At 34.7% G+C, this 11,354-nt stretch overlaps 1 protein-coding gene across 2 annotated transcripts in view; it reads left to right on the top strand.

The window, feature by feature from the left end:
- Window positions 1-9,812, top strand: part of LOC123576170 (phospholipid scramblase 1-like) — a 32,355-nt gene extending 22,543 nt beyond the window's left edge. The window contains exons 5-6 of one of the 2 annotated variants that reach the window (XM_045437122.1): window positions 5,073-5,234; window positions 9,711-9,812. In XM_045437122.1, the coding sequence (XP_045293078.1) occupies window positions 5,073-5,234; window positions 9,711-9,740 (192 nt within the window). In that variant the 3' untranslated portion in view covers window positions 9,741-9,812. The remainder of the gene's footprint in view (window positions 1-5,072; window positions 5,235-9,710) is intronic. The other variant, XM_045437123.1, reaches the window with a different exon arrangement.
- The last annotated feature ends 1,542 nt before the right edge of the window (window positions 9,813-11,354 follow it).

Below are 11,354 nucleotides of genomic sequence, written 5' to 3' on the forward strand. Positions count from 1 at the left end.
TCTAATTTTTTAACACAAAACAATGTAACTTGAAGATTAGTATGTATAGAGCTTCCTCCACACTTAAAAATGCTTGGATAATAACCCATCGTGTAGATGGTACACGATAATTTATACAACCAATCTCTGAACTGGGCTTTACTTTAAAAAATTTTTTTAATGTTTATTTATTTTTTGAGAGAGAGACAGACAGAGCATGAGAGGGGGAGGAGCAGAGAGAGAGAGAGGGAGACACAGAATCTGAAACAGGCTCCAGGCTCTGAGCTGTCAGCACAGAACTCAACGCAGGGCTGGAACTCACCAACCATGAGATCACGACCTAAGGTGCTTAAACAACTGAGCCACCCAGGCGCCCTGAACTGGGCGTTAAATCACAATCAACTTAAAGTGCTTTAGTGAATTCAAATTTACATTTGCATAGAGGGACAAAAGTCCTTCACATATTGGTAATAGAACAGTTGTCGGTGTGACTGGGGTTTAAGATATGTCTCATGAGCATGGCAATTTAAAAAGTGATCTTCATAAACACCTAAAAAATGTTATTATCCCCCTTTTGCAAGTGGAAAATGAGTTACAGAGAGTTTAGGGACATGTCCACATTTCATGTAGTAAATGAACAGCAGCACCAGGTCTCAATTTGGGAGGTTCAATATCTACATCCTATTTTTTTTTCACTTCCATGTCCATTCCCAAACATAGGGCATGCTTTAAACACAGAAAGTTCTGTTCACATATACAAAACACTAATAGGTAGCATATAACTAATTTGCTGCTTATAAATCAAAATAAATCTCATTTGACCAATACTACATTTCTCAATCTTTTGTAGCTAAAAGTTGAAGCTCCTCCTGGTGAAAAAATTGGATATGTGTATCAATACTTTCACCCATTTTTGCCAAAGTTTAAAATAAAAAATGAGAATAAGGAGGATGTAATGAAAATTAGAGGGCCATGTATGCTTTCCAGCTGTCTCACGGATGTAGATTTTAATGTGAGTATTTTAAGATAATCATGTTCAAATTAGTTGTTTGACTATTTTCCAATATATTAATAAATCTGATTAAAATAAGATAAAAATGTTATGATGTTATAACTATTTGACTATTTTTTAAATTGAGTTTCTAATGCATAGTTTCCTTGCTTCATTGAGGCTTACACGCTTGTGATTATAAGCCATCTTTTTTTTAGTTTTCTTTTAATTTTTTTTAACATTTATTCACTTTTGAGAGATACAGAGAGAGAGAGAGAAAGAGAGAGACAGTTCAAGCAGGGGAAGGGCAGAGAGAGAGGGAGACACAGAATCTGAAGCAGGCTCCAGGCTCTGAGCTGTCAGCACAGAGCCCAACGCGGGACTTGAACTCATGGACTGTGAGATCACAACCTGAGCCAAAGTCAGATGCTCAACCGACTGAGCCACCCAGGTGCCCATAGGGCATCTTTTTAAGCTGTATTTCAAGTATGTAGTTATTAAACAACAAGTATGGTATTTAATATTCCAAGGAGTAGTGAAAGAGAAAATTAAGCTTTATTGCAATGAACAATGACATAAATTGGGCATTAATTATAAATTTTAAATAATATAATAATATAATAAATAAGTTATATATAAATGTTATATAAATATTCATGTTAATTTTTATAAAATTCTGAAACTCTTATGATACAATTTTGTTAAATTTTTATGTGTTTACTGATACATTTCTCAGATTATGGCCAACATTCAGATAATAATTTGGGAGGTTAACTACTAAAAATACTAAATATAGTTAACAAAACTAAGCAACCGGCTAACTACACTTAGTTAAATCTGGTTTCCTAAGCAACATTCCTAAGCAATATTCCTAAGAATACTGTTGGTTTGATAAAATATTTGATTGGAAAAAAGTATTCAGTCTTCTATTAAGGACATGTTTTTTTAATCTGAAATCATGTCTCTGTTTTTTTTTTCCTTCTCTAGAATTATGTTAATTCAGTTTAGTAATTACTGATCTGATTGGCACCTGCATGTACTGATTAAGTAAAACATATTAAACAAATGAATTATGACAATAACATGGTTAGTTTCAAAAATGAATAAAATGAACACACAGGATTCTACTTTTTTGTATTTCAAGTTGAAAACCAATGGAACAGAGTGGCCTATGCATAAAATCCTAGAAGCCAAAGCTACAGTGGTTCATTATTAATGACATAAAAAAATAAAATGCTTTCCGTGTGTTGTTTTATATCTTACACGATATAATAAATCCTACTTTATTCAGATATCTTCGGAGCCTTCTCTAAGGTTTTGTATAAAATACTTCCTCTTTCTTCTAAGCGTGAAACAAAGTGATTTTATAGCTGGCACTCTTTGGGTAAACTCTAAGAATGAGCAAGAAAGGGAAGTACAATTCTGTGAAAAAGTCATGTTGTGGGCAGCCCTTTCAATACTTTTGGTTATGAAGAGTAGGAAAGAGATAAAGGAGTAATGAGTTACAGGACCAGGGACTACGGTAAGGGAAGTAAGCCATTCATCTTGGGTACAAAATTTAAGAAAGCACCAAAAAACTGAATAATTCAGGCAAATGATAACTTGAATATAATCTTTTTTAAAATCAATCTTTTTTAAAATTAAAATCATAATGCATATCCATTATGAACAAATTTATAAACAAAAATTTAAGACAGAAACTAACTATGCACTTGTGTGACTTATCTCACTGCTTTACCCTAATCCTATTCCTGGCTGAATGGGGCACAAGGTGGATAGGAAGGTATTTTTGAAAGGTATATCCTCAGCATGTTTTGATTTTAAAGGAAAGGCTCCAAATGGGAGGGAAAGTGTGGAGAAACAGCAGATGTTAAATATTTGATGAATTCTGCTCTTACTTGGTATGGGACCTAATGCACATATAGGGAATAAGCCTCAAATGGGAGCAGAAATAGCTTATTCATCATATTCACCATAACAGGAAGGAAGTAGGGAGTGTTGGTATAGATACAATACTGTCTGTGTCCATTTGTATGTAGATATTTCTCCCTCTCTCTCTCTCTCTCCATATATATATATATATATATATATATATATATATATATACACACACACACACATATATATTAATGTAAATGTATTTTCCTTATGATTTTCTTAAAAACATATTCTTTTCTTTACCTTACTTTGTTGTAAAAATATATATAGGAGGGGCACCTGCGCGGCTCAGTCAGTTGAATGTCTGGCTCATGATTTTGGCTGAAGTCATGATCCCAGTGTCATGGGATTGTACCCCACATCAGGCTCCTCACTGAGCATGGAGGCTGCTTAAGATTCCCTTTCCCTTGGGGCATTTGGGTGGCTCAGTCAGTTGAGCATCCGACTTTGGTCCAGGTCATGATCTCACAGTTTGTGGGTTCGAGCCCTGCATCAGACTCTGTGCTGATGGCTCAGAGCCTGGAGCCTGCTTCAGATTCTGTGTCTCCCTCTCTCTCTGCCCCTCCCCCACTAGCACTCTGTTTCTGTCTCTCTCTCTGTCTCAAAAATAAATATTAAAAAAAAATTATCTTTCTCTCTGCTCTACTCCCCCACATGTGCACACTATCTCTTTTTAAAATAAAAAATACAGTATATGATATATATTACATACAAAATATGTGTTAATTGACTATTCATGTTATTAGAGAAGATGACGTTCTAGGAATTAGTAAGTTCCTGTCAAGTAGTTTCCATTTTCTTTGCAATGTAAAATATAAGATATTAGGCTAAGGATGAGGGAGAGTGGCATTGCCAGTTAGTTACAAAAACACTGGAGAAATTTTGACAAGATTACACAAAACTCTTCTATATCTTTCTTTTCCCAAATTCCTTAACGTTACTTACAAGGCTATGTATGATCTATCTCTGCATACTTCTCTTTTCTCATTTTCTGCAACTAGCCCCATTCTTCACTTTGCTCCTGCCCCTCTCAGCTCAGGGCCTTTTCACATGTTGCTGACTCTCTCACTACTACCCTGATCACTAATTCCTATTGATCCTCTAAGTCTCAACTTAAATGGTGCTTTGCCTAAGAGGCTTCCTGTAAAATCACCCCCCCTTAATTCTTTAAGCCTGCCTATTATCTCCCAACTGTATTCCATTACATCAGCCTACCTTTTCCTCCATGGCATTCATTACCAGACAAGTAGTAGGAGTTATCACAGATAAATTTATTTTCTTATATAAATATTATCTTATATGAATATCTCTTATATTGAGAAATAAATATTAGTTGGTATGAGAAGTGATGCTCTAGGGAATTTAGATAAGTAGGGAGAAAAGGGGATGAGAAAGGGTAGAGGGATTCAGAAAATTAAGATCTCAATAAAGAGCTAACTGTGTAAAACAGATGAAAAACTAGTGGTTTTCATTTAAAGGTAAATTGATTCTCAAGTCAAATTTAAGCAATTATATTTATTAAGCATATATATCGATATAATTTATATGTAATATAAAGTTATCACATATAAAATACCATATGTATCATATACAGCTGACCTTTGAACAACACAGGTTTAAAATGCACAGGTCCACTTATATGCAGATTTTTGCCAATAAATATATGTACAGTAGCGTAAGGATATTTTCTCTTCCTTATGATTTTCTTAATAACATTTTCTTTTTTCTAGCTTATTTTATTGTAAGAATACAGTATATAATACATATAACATAAGATATATATTAATTTTGTTATCAGTATGACTTCTTGTCAATAGTAGGCTATTAGTGGTTAAGGTTTTGGGGGATCCGTTGTTATACACAGATTTTCAACTGCCCAGGGGTCTTAGCACCTCTAACCCCTGTGTTATTCAAGGGTGGACTGTATAATCAGTTGTGTACAATACTTTGAACATCTTCTTTTAGATAGATATTGTCTGTAGGTGTTTTTCCAAGTTATTATGTGTCATATTGCACATTCTATTTATTGCAGGAAACGACCAACATGATTATAACTCATATGGTTATATTTAATTACTAAAATCGAGATAGAAATACCTATTTTTATTTCAGATCTTTCATCTAAGATTATATATATACATATATATATTTTTTTTTCTTTTAGTTATTGTCTCTGGATGAAGAAATAGTTCTTGGCAAAATTTCAAAAAAATGGGCTGGATTTATGAGGGAACTATTCACCAATGCTGATAAATTTGGAATCCAGTTTCCATTGGATCTTGATGTTAAGATAAAAGCACTGATGCTTGGAGCAAGTTTCCTCATTGTGAGGCTATTTTTATTTTATTTAGCTTAAAATCATATTTTCTGAGATTACCATTACACCTTTGCTAATATTTTTGCTCAAATCTAGATTGACTGCAAATTGCATTTTTTTGTCTAGTTTTAAGTCCCCAAAATCATAACATGGATTTAGTTTTCACATTTCAAAGGATGTAAAAACTAGAGTGTCCTGTAAACATGATCACTGAAGTTGAAATCCTTGATGAAAAATGAGACTAAATTGCTAAACATAGGAACAAAATGGCTTGTTCATTGTAACTTACTGTTATTTCCTACAATTTAAAAATGTTGTAAGTTTCTTTTTGTAATCACTGTTAATTTGGAAACTATAGATATGTAGACATTTTAAGAAGGAAAATATTGCTCTTGATTATATTAGGGTCTTTGGAGCCAAATGAACATAAGAAATTACCTTCATTCTCTAAATATTATGAAATGAAAAAATGGCAAGAGACATATGCAGGTCTGGGTCACACAATGCCTCATAAATAGTATTAAAAATTTGGAGAAACAGAAAAAAAACAGATTAAGTGGTAGATTGAATATAACTGAAGAAAAAGGGAACAAAGAAATGCAGTAGAAAAAATGATTCATAACGTAGTAGAGAGAGACAAATCAACATGAAAATCAAGAGTTCCAAATAAGATAGGAGAACAGGTAACTCCTAAAAAAAATTTCAGAACCAAGAAATATGAACTCAGTGATACATAAAGGACAAATATCCTAAGTAATATAATTTAAAATTAACATCTAAATATAGATGTTAAGAGTGAAGCAGAATAGCAAAGAAAAATAAGTAACCACAAAGGAAAGACAAATCACCTGCAAGCAATGAGACTGACAACTGACTTCTCAACAGAAACAGTGGAAGCCAGAAGACCGTAGAATGATATCTTCAAGGTACTGATTAAAAAACAATCTTGGGACGCCTGGGTGGCTCAGTGGTTAAGGTCCGACTTTGGCTCAGGTCACGATCTTGCAGTTTGTGGGTTTGAGCCCTGCATCGGGCTCTGTGCTGGCAGTTCAGAGCCTGGAGCCTGCTTCTGATTCTGTGTCTCCCTCTCTCTGCCCCTCCCCCACTCGTGCTCCCTCCCTCTCTCTCTCTCTAAATAAATATTTTAAAAAAATCTTAACTCTCACATTCTATTTTCTTCAAGACTATATCTTTTTTTTTTTTTAATTTTTTTAAAAAAAATTTTTTTTTTTTCAACGTTTTTATTTATTTTTGGTACAGAGAGAGACAGAGCATGAACGGGGGAGGGGCAGAGAGAGAGGGAGACACAGAATCGGAAACAGGCTCCAGGCTCTGAGCCATCAGCCCAGAGCCCGACGCGGGGCTCGAACTCCCGGACCGCGAGATCGTGACCTGGCTGGAGTCGGCCGCTTAACCGACTGCGCCACCCAGGCGCCCCAAGACTATATCTTAAAGATGAAAGTAAAATAAATAAATTTGCATATCAAGAAATCCAGATTTTTACAACACGTAGATTATTGTAAAGTGTATACAAAACTTCAGGAAGGAGCATGCTCTGAAAACGATCATCTGAGGTTCAATAACATTCATGAGCAAATAAAATGCTAGCCACATTTGTTAATGTAAACATGTTTTTAAAAATAAAATAATAGCAAATATCTAATTTGTGAGGTCAAAAAAAACAAAACAAAAATACTAGCTAATAAAAATATATGAGTTATGAGAAGTTATTAGAATTAAAATGTTCTAAGGTCTTTGTATTGTTCAGGAGATAAGTTAAATGTGCATGTTAAAATGTCATGGGTAAAGAGTAAAATAACAAAAAGACTGGAAATTTGAAACTAGTATAGAGGAAAAGTGGGAATAAAATACGAGAAAGCAAATAAATCACCAAACAAACAAAACCCACAGTGGGGGAAAAAGGAGAGAAAAGCATGGAGAAAGTTGGGGCAAAAAGAAATAGAAAATTGAAATGGTAGAAAATAATTATTCAGTTATATCAAGATATCAATTAAATATGTTCTATACAATTTTGTTTACAATATTCACAATAAATGTAAATGGGAAAAACTTGCAAGTTAAAAAATAGAAATTGTTAGGTTAGATTTTTAACATTTTTTTTTACTATTTATGCACTTTTTGAGAGAAAGAGAGAGAGTGGGCATGAGTGGGGGAGGGGCAGAGAGAGAGGGAGACACAGAATCTGAAGCAGGCTCCAGGCTCTGAGCTGTCAGCAGAGATCCTGATGTGGGGCTTGAACCCACCACCACGAGATCATGACCTGAGCTGAAGTCAGATGCCCTACTGACTGAGCCACCCAGGTGCCCCTAAATTAGATTTTTAAATTATCCCCACGTTCTTAATAGGTGACAAATCTAAATTAATGAAAAAAAATGTAAAGAAAGAAAATATGGGTAAATGTATAACAGAAAAATACTAACCACAAAAGCTAGTAAAGCTAATACCAAAAAAATTTATTTTAAGACAGAAAAAACATTAGGGACAGAGATTGAGAAGGTAACCACATTATAATAAAAATTCCATTCAAAAGAAATATAATAATTCTTGACTTTGTGCCCCTAAGATCAGTGTTATACAATGTTTATCAATGTTTAACACTGAGAAAAATGTTATATTGTCAGAGAATGGCAAGTTCATCATAGTGGGAAATTTATGCACCCCTTTCGATTTTTACTTGGTGTAGGAGACAGAAATATAGTAAAATTATTTAAAATGTGAACCAAAAAAAGTAAGGTTGATTTAATGGATGCGTGTAGAACTTTGTGTTAAACAAGTAGATAATATAAGTTGTTCTCAAAAAAAGGTTTTTACAAGAATTATTCTCATAATGGGCCAAGAAGTAAGTCTCAACAAATTTCAGGGAACTGGTATCACTTGGACCTTGGTGTCACAGCAAATAACATTAAATTAGAAATTGATTGGGGCGCCTGGGTGGCTCCGTCGGTTGAGCCTCCGACTTTTCGGCTCAGGGCATGATCTCACTGTCCGCGAGTTCGAGCCCCGCGTCGGGCTCTGTGCTGACAGCTCAGAGCCTGGAGCCTGTTTTGGATTCTATGTCTCCCTCTCTCTCTGCCCCTCCCCTGTTCAATTACACACCAAATCTTTTGGGATGCAAGTAAAGTTAAAGAGCAATGTATAACAGTAAATACTTGCTGAAGAAAAGAAGAAACGTGGAAAATTAATGAGCTAACTTTCATCTCTAAAAGGTTTGTAAAAGAACAGAACAAACCCAAACCAAACATAAGGAAGGAGATGGTGAATTATTGACCAAAGATAAACGAACAAACAGCACCCACCCCTGGTCTCTAGATGGAAAGAATTTTTAAAGTAAATAAATCACAAAGTAACAAACTACTAAATTACAATACCTTCAACTTCTGTACCTTAAAACGAATTATAATATTAAATATTTAATAGCAAACGATAAAGGCATTATGTGCTTCAAATATGACCAAGGAATAAATAATATCCTTATATTAATATAAATTTTATTTAAATGAGAAAAAAATATCAAATTCCCAACAGAAATGGAAAAGGAATATAAAAAATAATTCATACAACCATTAAACAGAGAATACAAATAACCAATAATCATAAGAAAATGTTTTCAAAAACATATGAAGAGAAGCAAAAAAAGAAAACAATGAAATACCCCTTTTCATTTTTTCTAACAACAAAGTCTCAATGCTGATGAAAGTTTAGGAAATCAGGCAGTCATGAGCTACAGGTACAATTTTGGGGAACAAACTGAAAACATCCATTAAAATTTTTAATGTTCATATATTTGGTATGCTTTACTCTCTTCTAAAAAACTAATACAAATGCAGAAAAATAATTATGTGTACTCTAATAAATAGCAATGTATACTCTATGTAGCAAACATCACTCTAATAAATTAAAAAGCTAAAACAACCTAAAATATACAGTATGAGATTTATTAAAAACACATTATGAGACATCTCTAAAACAGAACGTTAAAGACTCAAACTAAATGTTCAATAAATGAACTTTAATGGCATGAATACTCAGAATATATTATGCAGTAAAAATAATAGGTTATAAGCATATTAATATAACCAATTGTGCATGTCTGGAAAGAATTTGAATCAAAATATTAGTGGTAGTTTTGCAGGGATTGGAAATACAACTTTTTCCCTTCTCTATTCCTACACTTTTTTATATTAAGTATACATGATAAAAAAAATATACAAAAAATGAAGTAGAATTAGTTGCTGTTCTCTAAGGGCCTTTATATTCAAATTTATTATTTTGGTGTGTTTGAGAGTAGACAAATATTCATTCTTATTCCCTTAGAAGTTGCTTTCTTATAGGTCTGATTCTCAGAATTCTCCTTTAATAGGTTTTATAATCACATTATAACACAAGACCCTAAAGTCACTCTCATGTCTAAGGCCTGCACCTTAAAAACCAACCTAATTACATTCCTTTTTCATTTTATTCTAGGACTACATGTACTTTGAACACTGGCCATAAGTTTTGCCAGCTTTCAGCAAAATTAAACAACTTTCACTGAGAATATTTAAATAAAGTTTTATTTTACTATAATTATTTGTATAAATTTCTTCTGCATAATAAACCACACCACAATTTAGGAACTTGAAGTGATCATTTTATTTAGCCCAGGATTCTGCTGTACAGTTCTCCAGGTCAAGACCTTGTTCACTCTTGCGTGTATAGTCAGTTAACAGATTGCTTGGGGACGGTCTCATCCCAGGTGGCCTCATTCATATGTTGTCCGAGACAATAGGAGAACCAAGCCTCATATTTTACATCATCTAGGAGGCTAGCCAAAGCTTCTACACATGATGACTAACTCTGTTACAAAGGCATCAGGAACGCAAGCTCAATGTTCAAACTCATTTCAAGCCTCTGCTTCAGTTTTGCTTACTAATGTCCCATTGGACAAAGCAGGTCACACAGCCAAGTCCAGATTCAAGGAATGGAAAAACAGACTCAATTTCTTTATGGGAGTCACTGCAAAATGTTACTTATTTGCAGCACAATATATTATTGTGACATTGTATAATATCACAATTAACAGAACAGGTGATGTTTCTTGATTTATGTTTGTTATAGACTGAATGTTTGCATTCCCCAAAATGCATATGTTGAAATCCCCAGTGTGATTGTATTTGATAATGGCCTTTGGGATATGGCTAGGTCATGAGAGTGGAGCCCTCATGACAATGGTGCCCTTTTACAAGAAGCACCAGAGAACTCCCCTGTGCTTTCACCATATAAAAATATAGCAAGTCACCAAACTCCACACCCAAAAAACAAATAATCCAGTGAAGAAATGGGCAGAAAACATGAATAGACACTTCTCTAAAGAAGACATCCAGATGGCCAACAGGCACATGAAAAGATGCTCAACGTTGCTCCTCATCAGGGAAATACAAACCAAAACCACACTCAGATACCACCTCACGCCAGTCAGAGTGGCCAAAATGAACAAATCAGGACACTAAAGATGCTGGAGAGGATGTGGAGAAACGGGAACCCTCTTGCACTGTTGGTGGGAATGCAAACTGGTGCAGCCACTCTGGAAAACAGTGTGGAGGTTCCTCAAAGAATTAAAAATAGACCTACCCTATGACCCAGCAGTAGCACTGCTAGGAATTTACCCAAGGGATACAGGAGTATTGATGCATAGGGGCACTTGTACTCCAATGTTTATAGCAGCACTCTCAACAATAGCCAAATTGTGGGAAAAGCCTAAATGTCCATCAACTGATGAATGGATAAAGAAATTGTGGTTTATATACACAATGGAGTACTACGTAGCAATGAGAAAGAATGAAATATGGCCCTTTGTAGCAACGTGGATGGAACTGGAGAGTGTGATGCTAACTGAGAACAAACTGAGGGTTGATGGGGGGTGGGAGGGTGGGAAGGTGGGGAGGGTAGGCGATGGGCATTGAAGAGGGCATCTTTTGGGATGAGCACTGGGTGTTGCATGGAAACCAATTTGACAATAAATTTCGTATATTAAAAAAATAATAATAAAATAAAATAAAATAGGGGCGCCTGGGTGGCGCAGTCGGTTAAGTGTCCGACTTCAGCCAGGTCACGATCTCGCAGTCCGTG

The sequence above is a fragment of the Leopardus geoffroyi genome, chromosome C2 (genome assembly GCF_018350155.1).
Source record: "Leopardus geoffroyi isolate Oge1 chromosome C2, O.geoffroyi_Oge1_pat1.0, whole genome shotgun sequence".
NCBI lineage: Eukaryota > Metazoa > Chordata > Mammalia > Carnivora > Felidae > Leopardus > Leopardus geoffroyi.